General features: G+C 49.9%; 1 protein-coding gene across 1 annotated transcript; it reads right to left on the bottom strand.

Moving 5' to 3' along the window:
- Positions 1-289: 289 nt before the first annotated feature.
- PRPF8 (pre-mRNA processing factor 8) lies at positions 290-27,163 on the bottom strand. The gene is made up of 43 exons (XM_078857436.1): positions 27,041-27,163; positions 26,320-26,426; positions 25,386-25,554; positions 24,685-24,849; positions 23,886-24,104; positions 23,222-23,434; positions 22,639-22,764; positions 22,009-22,114; positions 21,702-21,892; positions 20,876-20,995; positions 19,928-20,117; positions 19,628-19,747; positions 19,044-19,178; positions 18,372-18,501; positions 18,001-18,197; positions 17,158-17,364; positions 16,465-16,628; positions 15,882-16,008; positions 15,521-15,713; positions 14,808-14,995; positions 13,833-14,071; positions 13,237-13,383; positions 12,521-12,731; positions 12,051-12,167; positions 11,672-11,919; positions 10,957-11,136; positions 10,355-10,490; positions 9,946-10,115; positions 9,671-9,800; positions 9,383-9,529; positions 8,853-9,013; positions 8,203-8,394; positions 7,499-7,736; positions 7,001-7,129; positions 6,442-6,630; positions 5,571-5,669; positions 4,724-4,917; positions 3,648-3,887; positions 3,362-3,503; positions 2,809-2,949; positions 2,171-2,310; positions 1,360-1,562; positions 290-899 (listed from the first exon to the last, which is right to left on the bottom strand). The coding sequence occupies exons 2-43, from the start codon at positions 26,411-26,413 to the stop codon at positions 745-747; spliced, it is 7,002 nt and encodes a 2,333-aa protein (XP_078713562.1). The 5' UTR covers positions 26,414-26,426; positions 27,041-27,163; the 3' UTR covers positions 290-744.
- Between the last annotated feature and the right edge of the window lie 256 nt (positions 27,164-27,419).

Here is a 27,419-nt window from a genome sequence, read left to right on the forward strand (position 1 = left end):
TTCTTTCATTTACAGCTTCCTAAGCCATAATGTGATGAGGGAACTCAATTTTAATAGAAAAATAAACTGCATTTATTCTGGCCATTTTTGCTGCACATATTACATGTAATGTCAAGCAAAATGTCCCACTTTTGCTTTCATTTACAGCATGCTCAGCCCTAATGCAATGAGGGAACTCACTTGTGTAAAAGCATCACGTGAAAATTCATTTTAATTTGATGACAATCAACACCAACTCTTTTTCCAGATCTTCAGTGCACTAGCTAAACATTTTATAAAACAGACTTGAAACGTTCATTATCATAATTTTATTTGTCATTGTGTGAAGAAAATACACGTTGCGCTTTAATAAGCCACCGGCAAGTACTCACATCTTAAAACGTACGTCGATACGCCAACCTTAGGTAAAAATGAAACCACTACTACACTCGAGCCAAAGCAGAGTTTAATTCACTTCCGCTCTACGATCTTGGAAAAGCCACGGCTGATAAGAGAACAATAACAATGGAACGAAATAACAAAACGTTCTAATCTAAGCAAAGCACCACACCACATTGCTGTGTGGACTTGATGGTTATGTACATCCTGATTTTTAACGATCACGCGTGGCGTCCCGTCAGCCATCGGGGCCAACCCATGCGGTAAAACGGACCGCCAAAACCTGGCCGAGCAATTCATGGAGCGGTCGCCTCTTCAGGTGGCTGGGCGAACTGGGGTAAGATGGGGCCCACCAACAACCCCCAACTAGGCGTAGGCGTCCTCGCGGTCGGCGTTGAATGTCTCTCCGTCCTGGATGGAGGCGAAGTTGAGGAAGTGGGAGGGACGGTGCACTTCGTGGTAGAACTCGCGAGGGTTCGCCAGCTGCAGGTCGTACTTCATGTTCGCATCGTGACGCACGCCTGGAACGGAAACGCAGTCGCCGTCAAAACCAAACGAGATATTAAATAGAAGAAAGCAAGACTCCAACCCCCACCCCACGACCCATGATGTAGCAACTCAAGATTAAACCGACGTGTGCGTGTGTGTAAGAATCCATCGGTTTCATTTCACACGTGTTGTGACTGGGTCATGCAAAGCAAGCAGCCGGTATGGATTCGACATGAATTAACATAGCAAAAACCAATAATCAACTGGTAAATAAAACCGTGAACTCAAATAAGGGCAATCGAATCATGCAATGAGAACACTGGCACCAAGGGCAAGGGCAGTCAAGTTGCGAGAGGCCTGGCTCCTCTGACACGGCGAGCCAACTCACGGCGCAGACAGCCGAGCGTCGTGTTATTCATGCGGTTGGGCTCCCCTCCCACCCCCCTCTGGGCAACGATGGCACGCCGCCGGCATCAACGCGACACCACTCACCCATAAAGTTGTAGTTCCAGGAGCCCTGCGACGGTACCATGAAGAATGCGAGAAAGCGGTCGGACAGCAGCATCTGCACGCGCTCGTAGTGCGAGGGGAGGTATCCCTTTGGGTTGTTCCCCTTGTCCGTGTTGGAGCGGCCCCACTCGTAGCCACTGGGCGTCAGCTTGTACGCAGTGAGGCTGCAGGAGCCCGGCGTGAAGCTGCCATCGCACAACGTCGCAAACCGGAGTGAGCAGAAGGATCAGCGTCGGTAGAACAAAAAACCCACGCTTATTTTGCTTTGTACGTATGTTTAACTTCTTTTGCACCGTACGTAGCTGACCATGCTAATTGGAGATGCAGGAGAAGGCCAACAAACTAAAAGACGAAAAAATAACTACTTTCCAATCTAAAGAAATTGAGTTTTCAATCTACATTTAACAAGATGCACATTGTCAGCAGCAGGAGAAAGTGCCTCCACCTTCACCAACTGCACTGACCGGCAGGGTGAAGCATGGTAAAATCGCCTCTACGACCCGTATGTCGTGAGGAAGGGGCTTTATCCAGCAATCGATTGAACAGAGAACTGTTACATGCACACGTGTCGCAGCAATGTAGCATCGTCAACACCACATTACTTTGGTACATTTCAATACATAAACAATGCCACCAGTGCTGAAAAGGGCAATTTTTTTTCTCACGAACTACACTTCAAACTCAAGTTGACCAGTCTGGGGACAAAGCCCTGTTAGATATCCACAAGAAGAAATAACCTTTGCAATAGGCACAACATTGTTGATGGTATTCAAGATGAGACAAGGGGCGGCACCTGCACGTGATGACGATGGTCTTCTCGCCGTCCCACGACGGATTGTCGGCCATGATCTTAGCGTGCGTGGTGATGTCCTGCGGTGAGAGCTGTGGCGACTCGTTGGGCTGAGTGTGGATCCAGCCCAGAGGCTCCATCTCCTGCGGGGTGGTGTACCAGGATGGAGGAGAAAACGCAAGGGGGGGAGGAGGGAACGGTCAATACAGCAAACTTCACCGAATTCTAACTAACGGCTGTTGTTCACACAAACTAAAACAATTTTTTATTTCATAAGTCCCCCCCACTGAGCTATATATCTCTTTTGCAGAAGTGACCTGGCCACCAATGATAGCTCAATAAAGTGACCTATCATGTGGAAATCTTTAGCAGCCAAATACTCTAAACGCACATTTCTAAATGTGGAGGAAAAAAACGAAGGACCTGGAGAAAAATCCACGCGACCACGGGAAACAGACACGCAAACGCCAAAGATATAGCAGCCGTCAGGGTCAGGATCGAACCCTACGTCCTCCTGTATACCAGGCGAGGCAGTTAACATCTCGCCACTGCAGAGCCCCAAACTATTGCTGGGTACCGCCGCGCAACCGTATGTCACACTGCGTGCCACTACGTGCCACCACGTGGCGCCACGTGCCCACCTTGAGGTACTCGTGCTGTGGGAGCTGGTTGGGCAGGTGCACGGTCTGATGAGTGCCCCACTGCGGCACCATGACGATGCAGCGGATCTCCTTGACCTGCGGATTGTCGGGAGGGCTCGTCCCGTACAGGTATCCAGCGATCTGCACACACGTACATACGGACACACGACTACGTCAGTCTCTCGCCACGGGCGACGACAGATTCCTGCTCGTGATTCAAGACCAGTTTTAGACGACCTAAGCAACGAGCTTGTAACGGGTTTATCACGCGAGCAATGCGATGAACTGTCAAAATGTGGGCTGTCAGTTGAATTCAATAAAAAAATTTTGTTTGTCTCGCATCGTCTGTTTGTTCCTCCTCGATGCTTTTATTTCCCTAAAGATGCATCATTAGCTCATAAAATGCATACACGGTAAATATATTCTTCTAAGATGAAGAATTTACCTGAATGGATGAATTGTTACAGGCCTAGTCGTTACCAGCTACGCCAATATAAAGACACTCGTAAATTTAAGTTATGGATAGACAAAGGGACTGTGCCACTCGCTGCACCTGGGCGCGCAGGTCCGAGATGCAGATGAACTTCTTGAGGACGTTCTTGGGCAGGATGTAGGTGAAGCCGGTCTCCTTGATGTCATCCGACGACACGTAGATGTGGTTCGTGCGGAGGTGCAAGTTCGTGGCGGAGATGGCGCTGCCGAAACAAACGAGGACAGGAGAACGAACACGGGTCGGTTACGCCGATTAAGGCAAGATGGGGGGTGCAGGGCAGCACTTGCATCCGAGTAAACGAAGCCGACGTGTCTGGGTCGTCGTGCTCCGTCGTGAAGCTACTGACCGGACACGCCACTCAGTCTTGGAGGCGAAGGTCTGCGTCTCGTAGTTGCTTGTGGTGGACGTGATGATCTCGTCGCCGTGCTTGTTGACGGTGCGCGTCTGCGTGGCCGTGAGCTGCGACTGCTCCTTCGTCTGCTTCTCGATCTCGGCGATCTGCTGCCGCTGCTGAGACGGCGCCGAGATCTCCATGCCCAAGATGATGTCACGGATTTCCGACTGTGTGAGCGACGCCACGTTCACGCTGCGCAGTGGCGACAACGGAGAGGGCGGAGAGGGTAAAAATGCGAGTGTGATCAGCGACTCAATTTTTTTTTATGATTTTAGATTTCAGGAGCCCAGTGCAGAGCACAAACCGCAACGTGGTGTGGGGGGGGGGTACAGAAATTCCATAGACATAAGTCTCAAATGCTGTGTTTAGAGGAGGTGGGGAGATTAGGCTCGCTGTTGCAGCTCAAATGTTTTAACTAGCGACAAGAGTGCTTGGATTGGGCCAAACGTACGAGGAATGTTACCCATCTAGTAAATGTGGATGAAATGCATTATAACACCGTGATGGGTGACTTTTGCAGAAGTAGGTAAAAGTCGCAGGGATGAGAAGACGATTGGTACGTTTGGCACTGGGAGTGAAGAATAAAATTACTATCCACACCGGATCATGCTAAAACCACCCATTTCAACAGCACACCACAAGAGAGATTTAACAACACACACATTTTTTTATCCAGACCACCGGCTCAAAAGAACCAAATGTGTGGTCATCTTGCAATTTAACCCACCAAATAAAAGAGCTGAGAACATGTGGCCAAGCCAAGACAATCGAAACACCAGCAGAACCGTGGATTGTTATCCGGGTCCTCCGGTTTATCCCATCCACATTTAGAAACGTGCGTTTAGAGTATTTGGCTGCTATAAATGTCCACATATTAAGCCACTTCATTGAACAATCATTTGTGATAGCCAGGTCGCTTCTAAAAGAGGAGCTACATAGTTCAATGGGCCTCATCTGGTAAAATAAAAAAAAGTAAAATAGTTAAGTTTCTCATTCCAACCCTCCCACCACTCCCACGTCCGACTCACTTGTTTTTCTTTCCGTAGTCGGCGAGGATGAGGTCCTTGAGGGCCACCTCCACCTTGATCCACTCCTCGTCTGTGAGCGTAGGCCAGATGTGGTGCGGCTCAGTGACCGTAGTCTTGTCCGGCTTCAGGATCACCTTGGTGCGGTCGTTGTTGACGTGCAGCGCGCGCAGGATCAGGATGAGACGGGAGAACGCCTGCGCACGACAAGGGGACCACACGCACCCTTAGTTAGCCGGCAACCACAGAACGTCGATGGCACGGTCAGATACCCGCGTGCTCCTGGGGCCAGAATCACATCTTATGAAATAAAAAATGTCCCCAATTCGATCTGGACTCTACTATCAGTGCCATGTCAAGAGACATGGTATCCATACGGACCTCTCAAGAGTCCAACAATACGTGATAGAGAACAGCCCGATGAAGCGGATACCACTGAGCCAACTCTGAGATACCTTAAAGTGACCTCTGGTTCACAGAGTAGGGGGCAGCACTCTCTGGCTTAATCTGCTGCACAGAGTAATGTTTGTTGGATGACAAGTCACGTATTTTTAATTCTCAGAGTTGCAATTTGGTCCAAGACCATCAACTCCCTCCACTTGAAGACCTGGTTTAAATCACATACAGCTGCCGGGATTCGAACCCAGGATCTCAATGGTGCCAGCGGAGTGCTCTGAAAGGCAGCCAGCCACCTAAAGGACAAGACAGGCATCTTGACCAATGTAGACTTTCCTCGCCAAAAAAACCTTTCCGTGTCTCCACCATCAACAAAACGGCAAATTTCCGTATTTGTGCGTTTCCGTCAATTCGCTGACGTGCGAACGTGGCCGCTGTAACGAAGGACACGCACCGTGTACGACGAGATGGTCTTCAGCCAGTCGTCGTAGAGGTTGAACAGAACCATCTGAGGCTCGGTGGCCTTCAGGATGAGGTCACCAAACTTCTCCACCTGCAGAGCAAGGAGTTTCACAGTGCAGTTCAGAATGGCGTGGCACGCTTACAGTGGCGTTTTACCGATGCTGCCACTGACACACACATTAATAATTCATGCACTGATTGTTCTATGTGCTATACGCACACACACACATTCATTAGGCTCTTAAAGGTACCTGCTGCAGTAATATCTTAAATGTTTCATGCCCGTGTTAGAGTAAATATAGTGCTTTTCAGACAGCTTGGCGATATCGCCACTTAAGGCGAACAAACATTTGCTCACTGCCACAGAAGGCGCCACCTCATGGTAAACACAAGGACAGGCCCTCGAGGTCTCCCCACGTTCTAAACCACTGCGCTTAAATTCAAAAGCGGGAGAACGAGACTAAAAACACCGTTGCTCTCTTTTCATTTGCACACACGGAGCAAGTTTTCAAAGATGAAATTACGTTTTCACTTAAGAAATTAAATACTCACTTCATTATAGCTGCCTGCAACTGGATCTAATTGTACACGTGTATATCATCAATACGTCTTATCTGTTGCATCCTACACACATTTATTTCAATGCATTTTTATTCTGGTCGCAAGCGGGATAGGCTTTTTTATTATGTGCTAAACTTAATGAGATCAAACTTATCTCATTATGTGAGCGTTGCAACAGCAACGCTAACGTACGCATGTACGTTGAACGTCTTTGGCATCGTACGGAAGCCATCCATGCCGATCAGGGGTGCCAATGTACCGCTCGTGATGGCGAAGCGCAACTCCAGCGCAGGAGGCCCTACCTTGAGGCAGGCCTGGAAGGGCAGCTGCAGCTCGGAGCCCTTGATGACGATGTTGGGGAAGTCGAGGAGATGCACCTCGAGCGGGTCCAGCATGCCCTTGCGCGTCACGATGATCTGCTTCGGCTGCTCCTCCACGGGCAGTGAACGAATCAACGCAGCCACCTCCTCGGCCGTCTTCCACTTGGCCAGCTGCATGGGGAGTGACGAGTGACCGGGAATGATGGTTAGGTTTTATTTGAGAAAAAAATTCTGCCACAAATTTTTTCGGATCTCTCCAGGAGGAGCAGAGCAACCCTTCATGGTAGAGGACAGCCTACAGAAGTGGATATCAGGGAGTTACCTCCGAGATCACTTTCAACGTGACCTATGGTCCACAGATTAGGGGGAGGGGGGGTGGGTGGGGTGGCGGGAAGCACTTTCCCACGGTGAGGTCGGGTGTTTACAAAGGTTTGGATGAGCATGGTAGCAAACTGAACGCTGGAATTTTTGGCCACAGCTATAAAAAAAGGTAGTGTGGACATGATGGACATTGCGAGATGTTTAGATGCGATTCACTCACCTGACCGAGACGCTTCTGTCCGGCCCACACGGACGTGTGGATGATCTTGAGGAAGAGCTGTCCGGTTCTCGGGTTGAAGATGAAGATGGCTCCGTTGATGGGCTTCGTGGTCAAATTACCCTCAAACGTCTGTGGGGGTTCAAGTGTGAGCCGTCAATACAACAGCAATACACGCAGAATACAAAGTGGAGCAGCGTCACTCAGTGCGAAGGGATCATAACGCTGCCCTGCCAGCATTAACTGATTGCGATGGAGCATCGAAGCTAGCAACTCAAAAGATAAAATGAACATCAGTATGTTGAACTTTTTTCGCACCGTATGTAGCCAACCATGCTAAATGGAGATGCGCATATGAACTCTAGGCCTCTCATCCAGGTTTTTCTTGAAAGTGATATCTGGTTTCACTACTGTCACCCATCTATCCCGCACGGCATCTACACCTAGGCACAAGACTTTCCCCCCCTTTTACAAAAGAATTTGTTACGAGCGATCGATTACCTTGTGGATGGTGACTCTGTAGACGTTGGTATCATCCACGAACCAGATGATCTGGTTGGAGAAGAGCTCCCCGTAGTTCTGCGAGGAGAGGTACGGCTCAGTGGGCTCGGACGAGTACAGCTGCAGGCCCTTGCGGATGCGCTCGCGCAGAACGTACAGGGCCGGGTTCGCCTTCATGATCTTGGCCATCGCCTGCTGGATGAGCGGCTTGCTGCCCGGGAACCAGTTGCCGTAGCCACTGCGGAATTGAGTGGGGGGGAGGGGGAACAGGCAGCAGCGGATCTTTGTAACGACAGCACACAACGTAAACGTAAAAACACGAGCAGGAACAAGTCACGCCCGTAACGCTGCCCCCCAACGTGCGTGTTACACGCGAGATGTCGGCACTCACGATGCAGTCAGGGACGAGAGGTGCGTGCACGGCACGTGACGTCGCAAGGTGAAGTCGCGCGTACATTACGTCGCAGAGGGCCGTGTAATTATATCGTCCCTTGGCCGGTTTCTTTATTGCCAGGTTTTGGTAACCTCCTGATCAATTCGGCTAGTTTTCTCTTGGGCAATTCCCAAAGAGCAGAACAACTTGACACACACACACCGGCACACGAGCTGCTCGCATATCGGTGGGAAGTTGGGAGACGGGTGCAAGTTTTTTCAACTGGGGACAACGTTTGGAGCATCCAGCGCGAGCTGCGTCGGCCACACACCTGTGCAGGTTGTAGGCCAGGTCGATGGCAATGAGCAGGCCGGTGGGGGACGGGTAGATACTCATGTTGTCCGTGGTGTAGTCCAGGAACTTGGCGCGTGCGTAGCGCTCAATGTCGTGAGAGTCGTAGTCGCCCCAGCGCAACTGGATGTCCAGCCAGTACTTCTGCGTGGTCGAGCTGTCCATCACGTCCCTGCGAGGTACACACAAAGAGAGGGTTTTTATTCAAGGTGGGCACGGACGAAGTCACAACAGCATCGTCTCAGTGGCTTCTGATAACTCTTCAAATGAGTCTCACGCATAGATTGTAACATTTTTACCCATTATTCAGCAAGGCCCAGCGGCAATGGTATCGATGGCTTTGTCTCACCAGTGCCAGACTCAAGGCTGCCAAAAAAAGCCATATCTGGTGTAGGCCAATCAGTCTCAAGGACAGTGCACACATTATCAAAGCATATTTGTTTGCATGTTTTACCAAAAGTATATGTGGTTGATACAGACTTCACGACTTGTAATAGGTGTCTACTAACTGGTGTTTGTGCATCTTAACACCTGCCGTATTTATGCCAGAACGGGTAATGTCTGTTCTATAATTTGACGGCTATGATGAGAGTGTTTCTCGTATTCGTTGAGAAGCGCGGCAGTCCTCACTTGGAGTCGGCGAGCAGCGAGGGCCGGGACACGTTCCACTTGTAGGCGGCGAACAGCAGGATGTCGGCGCACGACGAGTTCATCTTGTAGGACTTGCGCGGGTGGATTGTCTCCTTCTGCACCGTCTCTATCTCCAGCGCGTCCAGCTCCTGGTCGAAAACCTGTTTCCACCGGAGCACGCACGCATGGCACGGCGATGAACTAGCTGCGAGGCCGACGGTGCCGTGTTGTTGGAAAGAAAATAACTAATAGCGGATATCGAACTCTTTAACACAATACTGCGTAAACGTGGAATGTGGCCTGGGGGGCATGTGCTACAACACGTAATGTGGAGCTATATTTAGCAAAAGGGTTACTCATTGGGGTTTCAACTGGTCAGATTTCATGTATGCGAATGTATAATTTGTGTAGGCGCCGCTCACGTGAAAATCCAAGCACAAAAGCCACGACAGTTCTCAAAAAGGGTCACAAGACACGCGGACAAACGTTGCAAACACGACGCATCTGCAACACGCGCGTCGTCACGTTACCTGACAGAGGTCCATCACCACGCTCTCGTGGATCTTCTGCCACAAATGGGCGCGGAAAATCTGAATGAGCGAGATCTTGAGCGTGGGAATCTTGCCGTGCATGAAGATGCCGGTCAGGTCAAGCTGCACCTGGAAGCCCACGTACACCTGGGAGGGGGGGGGGGGGGGCGGGAGGGGATGTAGGGCACACACCAGCAGTGCGATCAAGTTACCGCCACAACCAAATCCCACCAAACGGCGACGATCGAACCCCACGCGAAAACGTGCACCGGCTGCCGATGGACGTACGTTGGCTCGGTTGATGGTGGGTGACCACCAGAGAGTGAAGCGTCGGTTGGGGATCTGGTTGAGACCGGAGCGCTGGGCGTTGGTCAGCTTCTTGTACTTCATCGACTCCTCAAAGCCGCTCGCCTTCTCCCTGGACGGCAGCGAAAACGACTCGAGTTAACACCGACTTGGCGAGCGCAACGGTGCACACGCGCACACACAAAGATCAAACGCGCAGCAGCACAGGCATGTGGTGCAGCTGCGGCGGGATGCGCATAGGCAATGCGAGCGTTTACCAGAAGAGACCCTCCCAGGTGGGGAAGTATGTCCCCTTGAAGAGCGTGTGCTCCAGGATGCCCTCCACACCGCCCAGGGCCTGGATCATGTCCGTGCGGTAGTTGTTGAGGTTCCACAGCTTGCCGTCGTGCCGCTGGTGCGTCCACCAGAAGGGGTTCTGCTTCAGCACCTGAATTAGCCATCACCGGGCGGAGCAGAGTGGTGGAACAGCGTACGGTTAGATCACTCAACAATAATAATAAAAAACAAGAGCAAAATAACTTTGCATACGAACCAAGACTTTGCATCCCATACAGAAGGTGTTCACCGGTTCAGACTCAAAATTAATTCTTACACTCGTCGACATAATCATCGAGTTGGATAACTAGCAATCAATAGGCATCCGCAGACGCTGCACACGAGCATTACCTGGTACTGCTTGAAGTCTGTGCGCACCCTCCAGCCCTTGTCATAGGCGAGCGTGTGCCGGTCCTTCTGGAAGAGTGTGTTGATGCGCGGGATGCCGCGGTCCCACGAGTCCTCCAGATCTTCCAGTGTCAGACGCCTGTGCATGGTAACACCACCACCGTCACCACGACATCCCTCGCATAAACATTTCTGGGTATATTACAACGCACCCGCGCAAACTCGCAAGTACACAGCTAAATCTACGATGCGGTCAAAATACACGCAACTCTACCCACCGACAAAAATAAAGACAATGATCCCCCGTATAGCCTGAACAGACTGTAGGGGCAAGTGCTGTTAGTGAGCACCTATGAAGACCTGAATGGCACACAAGGGGGTGGGTGGCCTGTATAAAGCCCGGTCGCCTTTGTCTCCCTAGTGATGATGTTTACACACTGCACCAGGTACTTATTTGAGGCCGAGTCGACCTAGCAGAGGCCCAGGACCAGTTAAAATAATCGTCACAGGTAGTGGTCGTGAGCGGGAATCGATCTCGGGTCGCCGGGTTTGTAGCGCAGTGCGCTAACCGCTCCACTACCGCTCCACTGACACAAACAACGCACCTGTTCTGCGCCATGGCCTCCTGTCGCTTGAGGGCGTACTCGGCCCACACGCGCTGCGAGTCGATGAACTCGCTTTCCCACGGCTGGATGTAGCGGTACAAGTTGGGGATCAGTTGGTCCTCCTCGTGACTCATGCCCGAGCGGAAATGGGTGATGCCCACGTCCGTCTGCTTCGACCACCTGCCACGGACAAAGAACGCCGCCAGCACGTCGTTACGTGATCGCCGCACAATTCCACAGAGTCACACGATCCACGGTCGTTCCATCTCCCGATACACACACGCACGGACCAAGAGATCTGCTCCACACCTGTTTTTGAGTGCTGGCCAACAAAAGCTCTTCGCTTGAGCCAAAGCTGAAGCAGGGCTTGTAACCATTCGGTGCTAGGCAAGTAACAATTCACCCTTGCCACTGTGCAATTTAATGAAGTGTCACAATTAAGGGGTTCATGGTTCAATTTATGAATGCATGTTTAGTTTTGTTTGTACCATCTGTATTGTCTGCGTTCATCCCTACCGTCTAATTTGTACGTTTTCAGGCTGTACCAAACATTCCCTAACATCATCCAATCCACTAACCAAAAGAAACATAAAACACTACCCCACATCCCCCCACGCAGAGCAACCAATTCTGCCACGTCCAGGTGCTAGACCGACCCACGTCCCACGACTCACGCGAACCACGGCAAAACCCAGGGCGTTCCAACGTTACGCACCTCAAATCAGACTGCGGGATGAGCACGTGCCCCATGGAGAGCATGCCCAGGCCTCCCAGCTCCTTGGGCGTGTAGAAGACGACAGGCGGGAAGCGACTGGGCATCTTGGAGTTGAGGCCGATCTTGATGCGCGTCTGGATCTTGTTCTCGCACTTGACGAGCAGGTCGAGCAGCTCCTGCGTGTTGACCACCGCCTCGCGGAAGTATGTCATCAGCCCGATCAGGGCTGTGTTCCACTTGTTCACGATCTGAGAGAGAGAAAAACGTCCGATTGAAACATGCGCTCAGGTTGACGCAAGTTCCGCTAACAAGAGGAAGTGAGAAAAGTGGGGCTCGGCAGAAGAGCGGCACGTGAAACTCAATGGTTGCGGTCAGGCACCTTGGTGAAGGTGGTGGAGCCCGAAGCCATGAGGATCTGGCGTACGCGGTTGTGGAACCGTTGCATCGACTCGTCGTCGACGCGCAGGAAGCATTGTGCCGTGCGCTCCTTTGTGATCTGTGCACAGCACACACGCAACGCGCGCAGCAGACACGTGGTTAGTTTACCGAAGGGTGCGAGTGACTCGTCGCGGAAGGCAATGACTCATCACACCACTTGTGACAATCCAAAAAAAGGAATAGTTAACAACACGATACGCCACAGAAGGAGAGGTTATTCATATCGCCGGGGACCGAGGTTTAGACGGATCTGTGGAATGGTCAAATATATTAACATCTGTAGAAAACGCCACTCGCATACAGAGCACAAACACCGCACTGGGTGGAGGACGGTTAATTTGCCGTGTTGTATATGCGACGTTATAACCCAGTGGGACGTGTGGATCACATGGGGGGGGTGAGGCGGGGAACCTCATTTTGCAGGTTCCAGACGCCGTCGCGATGCGTAAACTCCTCGTAGGAGGTGCGGCACTTGGGCAGGATGCGGCACTCGAAGCCGCACATGTTGAACAGCAGGTTGGGGTTGTCCTTGCTGTACACCGACACGAAGCTGTTCTCCCACAGCACCGTGGTGACGGAGCGTGGCAGACGGTTCTTGATGTCCCAGAACACAGCCCGGCCCCTGACGCGGTGCAGAGAGAGGGTAAAACTCAGCGGCGCAGATAATTACAGCAAAGTGCGACGGCGTGAACTGGGGCACAAAAACCATTGGAGACAAATGTCATCACAAAAATAAACTTATGACAATTGTCATGAAGAATTTCTTACAATTGGGAACGAAAAGGTCTGAATTTAATATTGTATATTACAGATTAATCTGTTCCAAGGCAGTAGTAATCGAAGAGTGGCAAGTATTTTATATCGGTGCAGGTGAATCACTGCCAACGGTTATGTTTTATATTTGAATTAAGCCTTACACATTTTTCCATTCCTGCAGTACATACATTTTATTTTATACCACTTTAATGAGTGAAGCAAAGCTTTTGTCACCAAAGAAGAAGACAAACCCAAGGGTTGGGGGGACATGGGCTCGACCCATTCTGAACAGCCCTGCCACCAAAAACCTGGTCCCCTGGTCCAATGCACCGCGCTAAAAATCGCACGCGCCGAGACGGCCAGACACTCACAGGTTGACGTCGTGCTTCATGAGACGCATCCTGGCGTCGCGCGGCCAGCACTTCTTGTTGTTGTAGCCGACGATGTTCTCGTTGTTGGGGTCGGGGTGCTCCGTGAGGTAGCGCTGGATCAGGTCGCGCGCCTCTTCCGCTGTGAACCTGCGCGAGTCGATGGCAAAAGCACGCGCGCACGCATCGTCACCGCACGCTCCAGAAAAACTCGCAAAGCACAAAACAAAGTCATCCTGTAGACTAGATTTTGCAGTGCTTCCTTGCTACTTTTGCCGTACCACAGTTGCACTCCATTTGTACTGATATCGTGTTTTTATAGTTTGTTGTTGTAACGTTCTTAGGCACCCCCCTACTGGACATCTGTGAAAAAGAGCTTCATAGCCCATCGGATGCCTCCAGTATAAATATTCTGATTCATGCCGAACTTCTTTCGCACCGTACGTAGCCAACCGTGCTAATCGGAGGTGTGGAATGGATGAATGGCACATACATAAAAAATATATCGCTAATGTCAGAACCCTCTCGCGCTCAATCCTATAACGCAGCACGGGTAAGAGGCGAGCGAGATGCGTGTGGCTCGCACGTCTCGCACTGACCGGAAGAATATGTGGATCTTCTCGATGTATCGGCAGAAGAGGCGGATGGGGTGGGCGCACTCGGTGACCACGTCCTGGAAGGACAGGAAGTCGTTGGGCATCTGCGGCGGCCCCGTCATCTCGCTGGCGCGGTGCAGGCCCAGCACCAGCAGGTCCAGCACCAGCCCGTAGTACTGCACCACGAAGGAGGCGAACTGGAGCCCGCGGATGATGCCGTACGAGTTCGTGTGGTTCATGTCCTGGCGGGAATAAAAGTCGGAAGAGAAAGAACCACGGGTTAACACAACCCGGCATGAAACAGTTTAACCTCTGCCAGCGATTTCAGCACACAATTTGGAGTCAGGATTCAACTAAAAAAATATATTATTTTTGAAAAGGTGTCTGATCTCCTATTTCCCCGTCTTGTTTCTTGTTTGTATATTTATAATAGCCCAACTAAAATTTCAGTATATTTAAACAAACTGTATTTAATATTTTTTTCATGAATTCAAATGGTGTTATTTCTCCGAGACTGGAGCAGTTGCACAGTAATTATAATAGCCCACTGCACTATGTATGCAGTGGGATATTATAATTACATAGCGATCCTGCCTCCACTCCCCCCTCCAGAACCTGGCATGGATTCACAAAGGCACCAGTGCATTTCTCCTATTTATTAAGTGGAAACCCAATGACAAATGTAGAGTTGACAAATTTATTTGTGCAGGAGGGTCCCAAGTCAGCCAGAAAGCTGCGTTAACAGCAGGAAGTCAAGTCACAAAGGCACGTCACAAGACATTCATGCGCACACCACTACAATCAACCGAAAGCACCGGCAGTCAGCGATCTTAGTGGGTGAATGAAGAAGGTTGTCCCGTCATGGCTGGTTCAGGTTTCACGTTTATTTCGATTAGCCAGGAGAGAATTCTAGAGATTAGGAGAGTCTCGTATTTCAAGTGTGACCTGGGTCACTCATGATGACCAAAGCGAGGGCACCTTGTAGTTGATGACGACGTTGTTCTTGGCCGTCATGTAATCGGCGATGTTGTGGTCCACGATAAGGCGCAGCAGCCTGTTGAGCAGCGTCAGGTCGATCTTCTCGTACATCTTTTCGAAGCGAGACTCCAGCATCACGTTGCACTCCCCTTCTGCCGTGTCCCACACATCCTGCAGGTTGTTGATGCCTGCGAAGGGCGACAGCATTGAGTGAAAGTTTTTACGCTCGCAAGGAAAAAAATTATAATGCTATGCAAGTTAACTACCAGGCCGATTGCTTTGTCCTTAACCCTGATTGTAGTATAATCGTGGGCTGAACGGTCGCGCAGCGGTTAGCATCGTGTACTTTGAATCCGATAGCCCAAGTGATGTTCCCAGCCAGGGCTAACTTCAGTGGCGAATTATATCTGACCCGGTGCTGGGCACACCCTCCTCCACGCCCATTCCTTCACCAACCTAAACTGTTGACCAGCGCGGTGAAGTATGGTGAAATAATGCTAATTACCCAAGCCGCATGGGGCAGCCCTCATCCAGCAGTGGACTGACAAAAGTAGGGGTGCACATGTACACGTACCACCTGGCCAACTCAATTAACCACACCTTGGATGATGAAAATTACAATTACGTTGCGAAGACAATTATAAAATAATTACACAAATACAATTATAAAAAAATCACCCAAGTACAGAGGCAGGGACCCCCTCCCTACTCACCCTGGCACCACTTGTAGACGAGCAGAGGGGGTGGCTCCGAGTCGGACGGCTTGATCCAGGGTGGGAAGAGGCGGCGCTTGTCGGCCTCGTACCAAAGGTACTGGTCCAGGTAGGCGTCCGTGATCTTCTCCAGCGGCTCCACGTCGTACACGGGTACCAGGTGGGAGTAGAGGTCCATGAACTCGATGCCCACCTGCGCCGCGAGAGATTAAACACGCAGGCTGCACAAACTGCTCGACGTCTCCAAAGAGAACTGGTAGAGAGGAGACAAGCGCGCAGGCACCTGCAGGAGCTGCGAGTACAAAGTTACGAGGGAGGACGGGCGAGCGGCCGAGACGACGTAAACAGTTCACATTCTCACCTCCTTGAAGGCTCGCTGTGTGAGCAGGTGACGCTTGATGCGAGACAGAGCCTCGTGAGGGTTGTCGTAAGCCTGCTCGATCAGACCCAACTCCTCGCGCTGAGACTGGTTCAGACGCGACTTCACGCTGAGCAGGGGTAGTGGGGAGGAATGCAACGAGAACAAAAACATCCAGAAATTACTCTATGCCCGCATTCAATATAACAACATTAAACTAAAACGATTTTTTTTACCAGGTAAGGCCCACTGAACTATACAGCTTTTTCAGAAGTGACCTGGCCACAAATGAACGTTCAACGAAGTATCTTATCACGTGGAAATTATATCAGCCAAATACTCTATACGCTTGTTTCTAAATGTGGAGGGAAAAACCGGAGGATCCAGAGAAAATTCTATGAGACCACGGGGAGAACATGCAAGTGACAGTGTCGAAATCGAGCCCGCAACCTCTCCTGTTTACCAGGCGAGGTGGTTAACATATTGCCAACGTGGAGCCCCCCAGTTTTAAGTCTTCCGAAGTTCCTAAGCGCCCCGGGCGCAGTTTACGTCTCCACCGTGCGCACCGCCGGACAGCTGCCATTACCTGTAGGCCTCCTTGAGCCGCTCCAGCGCCAGGATGAGCAGCTTGGTGTCGTGCTTGTACGACAGCGGAGGGAAGGGGATGGGCGAAAAGCGCCGGCTCTCCAGCCAGTGCACCGTCGTGGTGTAGATGGCCACTGCCTCCTCCGCCGTGATGTACGGTCCATCCTAACCACGCACACGAAGAGCGAGCAGAGTTAGCGGTGCAAGTTAGCGATCTCCAGGGACAGCGTTTCGTTCATGTCGACAACATCATGCTCTAACAACCAGTATTCTATATTTAACTGTTTCTGTATACAACTACTGTAGCTAATGCCTCTGACAAAGTCATACTATGTCGTTTTCACATTTGTGTATTGTCGGGGGCCGCACATCAGTGTTGGTGTACGGTGCTTTTTCTGGAAGATTTTGCAGTTTTTTTCTGGATTTTTCTGTTTGCGCAGTCACTTTAAGATGTTTTCTTGTTCATGTTTTTTGTTTGTTGCGGTTGCACCCGATTAAAGAGCCGAATGGCTCACAGGGCTATACCAAATAAATGAAACTGAACTGAAATCAGGGGCCGCCCTAAAGGCCATCTAGGGAACGCCATTGGCCCATGGGCCTTGCAATGAAGGACACTGCAAAAAAGGATTGCCAAAGGGCTGTACATACATACACATATAGGCACAGTAGGCAAAGCCAATCCCTCTTTAGGCACCTTGAGGTAGTTGTGCTGCCGCTCCTGCTCGGCCTTGAGGTAGAGGCGAGTGAGACGGCCCAGGTTCTTCTTGCAGACGGTCTTGTCGACGGTGGCGCCGCGACGGATGCGCTCGCGGTTGTAGTGCGCTGCGTTGGTCCACCAGTCCGCCTTGGCCTTCACGTAGCGCAGGATCATGCTCTCGATGGGCGCTGGCAGGCCAGGCACCTGGAGGCGGCAGGAAAGATGGGTCGCATATTAGAGACAGGGTGATAAAGTTATTTGGCTACTAGAGGAACGAGAGACGGGCTGGCATGCAATAATTCCATGCCTCCCGCTACAGTGATTGCAGGAATCGTAACAATTTGGAGTCCCGATTAAAATAATAGATATTATGGTCTTGTTTTGATTATCTCCTTCAAATGATGTTTTTTTTCTATCCCTCATTTGTAGTTTTGTTTATTCCATCAGCCTACTGCTTGGTAGTTAATTTGCATACATTTCAAATTGATTCTCACACACGATTCAATGTATATATATATCCTGAGTCTAACAATCGATTTTCATAGAAGAATCAATATATCATTACAGTACCCTTCACGGTACATAGACCGCAGCCAGGAAAATTGTTTTGGTTCAGAGTAAAGACTGCTGTGTGACGATCGTCAATTTGGTATGCTCACGTTGCATTTTCATGTGCAATCGCCCAACAAACGGCCATCGGTCTCGGGAGCATCTTATAGCAAGCGGCGACAAGGTGGAATGAAGAGGCCGATTGAACGTGATCACGTGGCGATCGAGAAAGACAAGAAGCGGACGGTGCCCGTTCTCACAGCGCGGCACATACCACACGGCAAGTGTTACCTTCCACGGGATGTTGGCCTTCCAGCAGCGCCAGGCCTCGCCCAGGTGCTGCAGGATGGTGCGCGCCTTGTTCTGTTTGATGCCCTCAGGCATCATGTCCAGGATGTCGTGCATGACCGCGGCACGCAGCTCCAGGTCGAAGTGCGACTCCACGCGCTGTTTCGTCACCGTCTTGGCAACGCCCTTGGAGTGCCGCCCTGCGAGCAACCGGCAGAGAACAAGCGGCGAGCAAAGTTAACGCCCGGTTAGTGCAAGTACAAAAGTAGTAATCACGACTATTCCATACGAAATGGCGTTGAACATTGTGCGCCGATGGTGGAATGTGTGATAATTGGTTTTGCAGAACGAACAGACACTTTTAGGATATTTACCCTCGAACTGTCGGGCGAGCAGGTTTCCCAGCCACCTCTCCAGCAGCGGGGTGATGCCGCGCATGAAGAACAACCACACGCGCCACCCTGGTGCCCAGAAGCCGCATCCAGGGCCCTTTCCCACTGGACCCTGAACACACATACACAGGGACACACGCAGGGATATACACACACACCATTACGGATACTACCTATCACAAATATGCAAGGCAAAGGTCACAATGGATATTGGTTTCCATTGATATATCGAAAAAAATGTACGATTACGTGCAAGGCACAATTAATTTCAGCCGGGTCCGTCCGGCTATGGCTACTAGTCACATGCCATCTACTCCAGTCTAACAGCTACCTAGAAAATATTCAGTGACAGCTCAGGACTGGTTGTTGTTTTGTCCAGACTATATAGTTATTGATATTTTAATGTCATATTGATGAATAATTCCAAAGGAAACAAAAGCCAATGCACCACTGGTGCCTTGCAGAAGGCCACATCCATACATACAATGAATTTCCATCATTGTATGTAGAACTTTTCGCTCTGTACGAAGCCAACCGTGCTAAACAGAGGTGCGTGGGGGAAGGACATCACTCATCCAGCAGTAGATTGACACCATTCACAGAGGGCGGCTCATCCCCTGCCCATGTGGACACACAAGGCATCCCCGCGCTCACCGTGTTGAAGCGGTAGTAGATGAGGTGCTTGAGGTCCTTGCACATGCGGATCTGCCGCATCAGCTTGTACTTGTAGCGGTACATGCCGGTCAGCTGGCCCACGTGGGCGAAGATGTACTGCAGGCCGTCCGCCAGCTGAGTGAGAAGGGAGTGGTGGCTCTGGGTTAAACAGGAACGCAATCGTCTCTTTATAGTACACGTTGGAAAAAGTCCATTTGGCACGTTTTGGAATACGTGGGCCTATGCCCTTATCACCTGAAGCATGCCAGATTCTGCGAGTCCTCGGAAGGTGAGCAGGCTGGAGCCTGGATAGTGTTTGAACAGGTGACAACCGTAGACATAAATAGGGTGCAGGAGGCATTGTGGAGAGTAGATGGCAGTGCAACAGCATCCACTGTTGTTCTGTACTGCCCCCAGTCACCAATCCGCACCCATAAGCGTGAAGTAATGTCAAATAACTCTCACAGCCCACACGGTGTTGCAGTAGATTGACAAACCAGGCTGCACACGGGCATGCACATGGTTTATTTGCACGCGCACTCAAAATGGTACGGAGCGGCGTCTCTAGGCGAGGAGGAACGAACCTGGAAGGCGTCCACGTTGCCGAGGCGGTACTGCACGTGGCTGTCCACGATCAGCTTGGTGAGACGCAGGACCTCACGGCACAGATGGAACGCATTGCCAAAACGAGACTTCTTTCTCTCCTGTAAAACACAACAGGAGCACGAGGCAAAATCAGCAACGCCAAAACTTGACCGGCGAGCAGATTGTGAAAGCTTTAAACACGAGTGCAGCCGTCTAAACAAACAGCTACTTGGGATGTAATTTTTTTCTGAACGAAGAATGCAATAATGAAGTGGGACGATTAGAGAACCCGTGCGCACCTTGGTGGTGAGCGTCTTGACGGGCTTGAGGTTGAAGTTGTAGTCCAGATGCAGGTAATTGAGGTTCTTGCGGTGGATGAGCAGGTTGAGCATGTTGTAGCCCTGCCTGCACACCTGCAGACCCACCTCCACCCAGTCCAGCTTGGTCGACTGGAAAAACTTGGTCGCCTTGAAAGAGCGGAAGAGGTACCTGAAACAGCAAGGGGAGTAAAAAAATAAAAAACCTGCGATACCCTGAATCGACGTCGGTCAAGATCAATCCATCACTAGGTGACGGCCTCCCTTTCAAGCCGTCGCCTTCTTGTCACGGTCTGGCAATGTAACAATCCATCTAGCCCAGGGGTTGGCAACCTGCGGCTCTGTACGGACTGCTTCGTGACATTATGCATGTATTCCCAGTGCATTGCGGCTCTTGAAATATTGAGTTTTGTACCGAATTCGAAAAAAAGGCTTTTATTATTTTAGTTTCCGACCCCTGATCCAGCACCTGCAAACAACACGCAGGCTTCATCGCCTCCCATCACCGTGGTGGACATACTTTCAGACATGTTCCAACCTTTGGCTGCTACTGTTATTAGTCTCGGCCAAAAGCCATAATCTCTCTTCGAGCGACGTATCCTGCCCAAGTCCACATATCTCAACAATGTCTCTATCTTGTGCATGTTCTACGATCCACGTGTTCCCCTTTATCTATATCAGTAATTCTAAAGACACACTTCTCCACGTTTATTTACAGACTACTTGTTTTCTTAGTCAATAATCCACATCTCAAAGCAGATCACGTAAACAGCGAGTAAACAATCTCTTATCTCGGCACCTTGGCATGTTGCTTTTTCACTATGAAGTCCCGTGTTGAGAAAAAAAAGCACAACAACCTGCTACACTGAATGTGGCGGCAAAAAACGAATTAATAACTCCCTAGACTTTGCGGATTGCGCACTTGCTTACCTCTTCTTCTGAGCTTTGGGTGGCTTGTGCTTGAGTGCGTTGAGCACGTAGTACTTGAGAAGCTTCTGGTAGGAAACCCTCACCTTCACGGGCTGCCCAGCGGGGCAGTGCTCTCGGTACCTGCGGGCAACCAGACGTGAAATGGTTTACGGCGACGTATCAGCGAACTGGCCTTCTACACGATACGACGTGGCCATCGTTCAGGCATTTAATATTTGTCACATGGTGTGCATTCGAATAGCACTTAGACATTGGTCATCATGAACGGCCACGGCAAAACCCACGCAGAGATAAAAAGGTACGTGCAAAACGCCTGTATTATTAGCATACTTTGGTTTTCCATCCACCAAAGGAATATCAAAATGCAATCTTGCCAAGCAGAAGTCACGTCAGCACAACCTTTAGGCACATACTTATTTACCCAATCCACATACTCTGATAATATATGCATTGTCCTTGAAACAATGCATAGGACAACGCATATATTATCAGAGCATGTTTTTAGTTTGCATTCTGACCACAAGTATTGTGGTTAATGCAAACATGATTCCTTGCAAAAAGGTTTCAGTTTTGTTGCCAGAAAAATGCGTAAAAAACTATTCTTAGACTATAGTGTTTGTTAACCAATTACAAACACATACAAATAAAAAAATATTTTTACACACACGCGCACACGATTCCATATGTAATGCGGCCATAAAAATCTATTTCAAATCGCCGCGTAGACTATTCTTAACGATTACTCTGCACGCAAACAGTACCGCAGGACGACGCGCTATAACGAGCAGTAACGACACGACGCAATACGTGGGGGTTGGGAACGTGCCAGGTTTTGACGAGAGGGACATCCACGGCGCGGCGCATACGCCCCGAGCGCAGGTTGAAGGGGCGCGGGGCCCACAGCAGCGCGATGCCGTTGGCCGTGTTGTCAGAGTACAGCGGCGTCTCCTTCAGCAGCGGCTCCACATAATCCGGCAACTCAAAGTCCTCTTCGTCGTCCAGCACGGGGTCTAGGTTCTGCGGCCGGGACAAGACAACGGTTGTGTGACTGCCGCCGGGGGTAAACGTTGGTGATGGTCAACCAATAGGGCTGCTGGCTGAACGCGAGACAGAGTAAAGAACGGTCAGGGTACCTTGGTAGCATGCCTGTGCGAGATCGGGTTGATCAGAGGATCAAAGTAGAAGGCGGGCAAGTCCGGGTCTTCCGTCTTGATGAACACCACATTAGGTGTGTGGTACCTGCACGGAAATGGAATACAGAGCTGCAGTCACAATCTAAAAGCATTGCAGGGCTACAATCTGTTATAAAAATATTTCCATCAGCCAGAAACACACACCTAGCCTCCTTCCAAGTATTACTAAAGTTTTAGCTTTGCGATTTCTACAATACCTTCAGAAGGCAAATGTGAAACACCCCTCTTTAATATAACATATATCACTGTTTCCATATGCTGTCCACCATTTTCAAAGCACAGACGCTCAGATTGTTCTGTGCATATTTGTTTTGTGTTGATTGACTATAATGTATACAAAGTTCGAAATAAAAAAAATATTTTATGGTAAAATAAGACATTCTCGATACTACGGGGATTTAGAAAACCCCACATACATTAACAAAAAAATCTACTCTCCCATGCATATATCGAGAGATTAATAATTTACAACTCGTACATCATTGCACACCTCATACATAATTGAACGTGAATATAATTATGAGACACTGGCACAAGATAGTTGTTTGCAGCCTCCATCTCCGAGCGTACCAGGTGAGGTGCACGTGGTGCGGCAGGTTGTTGTAGAGGTAGGGGAACGCGATCTTGTACTCGGTGCGGACCTGTTGCCGGATGATGATCTTGTTGATGTCATTAAACTCGTTCCAATCCTCGTCCCTGTTACAAAAAATGGGGATCAGAAAAAAATTGTCAGAGCTTACAGCGCAAACAACACGGACGTAACCTTCGCCACGGTTTCACCACACCATGTGGCCTGCAAGCAGGTGGTTAAGAATTCAAATTCTATTTGGGATGAAGAGTACAACTTTGTGTGAGGCCAACAGTGGCTGTCCAGTGGTCAGATTGGCTCCCATCATAGGTACGTGGCATTTACACCACTGGCTCAGAGCTATAAACATGAGATAAAAACTGCTCCATGCTCATTTTATCAGGAAACGCCTCCTAATTTGTTGAAACATCTTTTTCTGCGATGTGTTAACCCTTCATCCCGACCTTTCCTCATTCACTCCACGTTAACACGGATGTTTACAAAAAAATCCAACTTTATTCTGAAATCAACTTGAAGTCATAGCAAGTGCCATAACACTAGTTTAATAAAGAGTCCACAACTCACTGCAGGTTGACGTCACGCACAAGTGGCTCAAACTTGGGCCCTCCAGGGATGGCCAGGTTCAGGGCCTTGGAGGTGAAGAATGCCTTCAAGTCGAACAGGTAGAAATAGTTTCCGTCCACCAGATCGGTGAGAAGCTGGTTGGCGAGCCGGTACAGCGTCGACATGATGGGGAGTGTGAACTGCCACCGCCGGTACGTGGTGCCATTCACAAACCTGATGGGGACGACGACGACACACAGCACCACAGAAAGTGTTTAGCCACGTAAGTATTCACAACACAAACGTTTCTCCACATCAGCTACAACTATGAGCAGTCAAGGGAAACTATGAAACGAAAAAAACAGCCCTGATCTTGTAATCAAGCGCAGTGTTTGTGCTTCCCTTAAAAGTTTGAAGCCTCCTTATCCTTTAAAATCGTGCTCATGCACTGTGTAAGAGGCTTCTTGTGACATCCCTGCATGACGATATGCAAGTGAAATCAGTGTCTTTACTAGTGCGACGTTAACACATGCTTACCCTTAGTTTTAAAGTCTCCATTTTTCCGAACGGGACTTACAACTTGTGCGATATAGTATGGGACACAGCCTAGCTATGCACCTACAAAATAATGGCTATGAGTGTTTTGCCATCTGTTAATGTGCCATTCTCGCACGGCGGGACATACTTGCGGCTGTCCCTTAGTGGCTGATGGTCGTAGAACCACTCCCTCACGGCAGAGTCCTCCTCCATGTCCAGCTCCATCTGCACGGCCTCCAGCGGCTCCACGTCCATCACGTTGTCGGCGTAGTCCAGCGGCGGCTCCTCGTCGTCGAACGGCGGGAAGCGCATGCGCTTGAAGTGCCGTCGATCGCGCTTCTCACGCCGCATCATGATCCACATCGTGCTGCACGGTGAGCACGCAAACACGTCAGCGCACGTGCAGTTCAAAAGACCACGATCCGAACCGGCTGTGAGCAAATTTTAATGTCTGAACGGTGTGGATATGCTGCCGCTAGAGATTATGGGGCCCGCTGCTGGCCATTCTGGACAAGGAACTTGAAGTGCGGATGTTTCAGATTTCTGGCGTTCATATTTCTCAGGTAAAGGTAATGCATGGTACGTAAACACTTTACGCTAAAGTTAAAACTTGCCTACAAATATCATAACGAGATCGATTCTGTTTGATGCACGTATCAATGCATACATCATGAGCATATAAATGTAAACGACTCTTCTTGGTTCTTTCGGTAAAGTCACGTAGAATTATGTTTTATTTTTATTATTTTATTGTTTCAATTCTACGTGACTTTGCCGAAAGAACCAAGAAGATGAATCCCTGCAGTCACGAAAGCTTTAAATCGAAATTTAAATGACTCGTCATGTGCCCAATTAAAACGATTTTTGGCAGTCCTGCTAACGACACGAGGCCAACTCATTCAGCCGTGCTCAGAGCAGTGGTCATCAGCAGGCGTGTGTTCACCTACCCCCACTGTGAGATGTAGACGGGCTCGATGATCCAGGGGATTTCATTGATGAAAGAGATGGCGCCCGTGATGTGGTAGAGCACCGACACGTCACGTAGCTGCTCCCACGGCATGGGCATGTTCTCCAGCAGCTTGAGCACCGCGTGAGGCATGTACTTGAGGGCGCTGCAACAGGACACGCCACCACACTACTGTAGGGTTTCCAAAATCCCAACCCTTACATCTAACCACGTTAACCAAACTCCATAAAAAAAATTCCCTCCACAAATTGACAAACCTTTGACAATTCCCTGCCACGGCCAACATCAGTGCCAAGTGATATTTCAACCGGTCTGGGATCCCCACCTTTTATCAACCCTCAGCGATCAAAATCAAGTGCTCAAACCTCCTTGACTGAAAATATCAGGAGGCCTTCATGCAGAAGTGGATTGTTATGTGTCTGCTAGAATTTTGTGTTTCTCAAATCGTGCTTAAATTAACTTGTATATTCAGTTCATATTTTTCCTTTGCTCTTTTGTAGTTTGTTATTTAATAACATCTTGGTAGAGATAGGTGTTTTTCTCAATGGGCATTCATCTGCTTATACAGGACTCCATTCATTGGATGACTGCGCTTTTGACTTATAAGGTCCCATGATAAGGCCAACCTTGAGTGTACGTCGCAGGCCAACAATTCCTTGCCAGTCATCACTCGGGACTCACCCAAGGTACACGCGCTTGTCGTGGCGGAACTTGCGGTTGGTCATGTCGCCGTGATCACGGATGATCTTCCGCACGTGCTCCGGAGGCATGTCCTCCTTCTGCATGTCAACGAAGCCGAACTTTCGCTTCTCCGAGTAGCGCTTCGTCTGCAGCTGCTGCCATTTTCGGGCTGATACAAAGCGAGGGGGGGAAAAAGACACGTGCAGGGTGTTTGAAACACTTCAATTTCGTTGCACCCCACTGCTCAAGGGAAACAAACATGCTCAAGGGGCTGAGTGTGGTTTATTATACATGTCTAAAGCAGAGGCCTCCTTACATGTTTTAACCAAACGAGACAAACGTGTTTTTGGATGACACAACCCAACTGCACCGATGTCCAAGTTAAGGAGAACCCTAACCTAGCTCAGTTTTAATAAAGTGTTCAGGATCATCATAAAATATAGTTCAGCATTGGAGCTAACCCTAATCTTGAAACCCGTTTTTTTGCTGCATTGGGGCAGTTATAAAATGTTGCATCCAAAACTGTTGTTGCAAGAGCTGCTGCTGCGGAAACTTCTGCTACTCCTACTACTTTCTGCTGCTACTGCTGCAGCCTGCCGTGCTTACAGCTTCTACTGCTGTTGCCGCTACTACGATTACTGTGGCGGTGGCTGATGCTGCTTTAACTCAGACTGAAACTACATCAAATCAGCGGCAGACTGAGCGGCTCCCGATCGCAAGGTTGCGAATTCAAATCCTGTTTGGGGGGGGGGGGTGGTTTTACTCAGCACATAATCCCCCTCCCCCATGGGGGTCGATACATTAATAACTAGTTTGCTTAGTCAACAGTGATTGTCACATATTAGAGACTCGCCCTCCCACCCGCTCCCCGCCATAGGAACGTGGAATTTCCACCAGTGGTTCGGGGCTGTAAATGGGGAAAACAGTGGCTCACCCTTCTCCTGCAGCTGCTCTTCGCTCATGAACTCTGTGGCGTTGCCTGGCCCAGGGATTTGGCCTCGCACTCCGGCGAAACCGAAACCCGCCATGGTCACCTCCGCTCTAGCACAGAAACATAAAACAACACGTCAACAATACATTCGTAAACTGAACAACAGAACATCACAAAGAGAAACTGGCGTTCTCTTCGCTAAATTAAATACCGTGCACGACTTTGGCAGCCGTGCACGAGCGCAAATGACAAAAAAACAATCGTCAATAACGCTGCTTCCAATGTATAAAACACGTTATATACTGTAATAGGCGACGTTTCGAGCCATGCACATTGATCAGCTCTGCGTGTCGAGAGGAAACGCGCGGGAGGAGGCCAGGCGCAACTTCACAAACGCTAATTGAACAAAAAAATAAAAATAAAACTCCGCTTCGCCTGCGTAATCGGCGCGTATAAAACGATGCCCAAAACCAAACGAAACACGTGGACGACTCCCGCAGACGCATTCGCTGAGTCTCTTTTGAAGCCGCGGCTTTGCCACGCAGCTCCGATGAAGACGGAGCGGGGGAGGCCCGACGTCTCGGGCGACGTGCCCGGGCCAGGGCCATGAGGGCCCCAGGCCTGGCCACTTGCAACCCCGGGACGGGTCCGTCCGAGCCGCTGCTGGTGGCAAGTGGACGCACCGGGAGCTCTGCAGGAGCCGCCGCTTCGCAGAGACGCTCACCGGGGGTTGAGAGGCGAACTTTCCCTTCTCTCCGACGCCACGGAGGCTCAAACTCGAGTCGAGTAGCCCAACATCGTGGGGCACCGCGATACAAGATGGCGAGCGGGGGGAGGGGGCGGGGCGAGGAGCGCCCCTCCCCCTGACACCCCCTCTCGCCCCTCCCATCGACGACCTACGGCTTGACGGCGGCCATCTTACCTAGGGGTATTTAATAAGTAGAGTGACATTCTTTCTAGATTTGAAGCTTTCGTGACTGCAAGGATTCATACTCTTAGGTTTTTTTCGGTAAAGTCACGTAGGTAAAAAATAAAAAAAATATTATTAGAAATAATAATAGTAATAAAATATATGACATATTCTTGGTTATTTCGGTAATAAG

Source organism: Lampetra fluviatilis, chromosome 6 (genome assembly GCF_964198595.1).
Source record: "Lampetra fluviatilis chromosome 6, kcLamFluv1.1, whole genome shotgun sequence".
In the NCBI taxonomy this organism is placed as follows: domain Eukaryota; kingdom Metazoa; phylum Chordata; class Hyperoartia; order Petromyzontiformes; family Petromyzontidae; genus Lampetra; species Lampetra fluviatilis.

What these genes read in the sequence shown, in the direction of transcription:
- PRPF8 (XM_078857436.1), bottom strand. Translation starts at nt 26,413, where the DNA reads ATGGCGGGTTTCGGTTTCGCCGGAGTGCGAGGCCAAATCCCTGGGCCA. An exon ending in GACAAGCGCGTGTACCTTGG is followed by an intron (nt 24,850 to 25,385) that starts GTGAGTCCCGAG and finishes GTCCTGTTGCAG; the next exon opens with CGCCCTCAAGTACATGCCTC. An exon ending in CGCACAGGCATGCTACCAAG is followed by an intron (nt 21,893 to 22,008) that starts GTACCCTGACCG and finishes TCCCGGCCGCAG; the next exon opens with AACCTAGACCCCGTGCTGGA.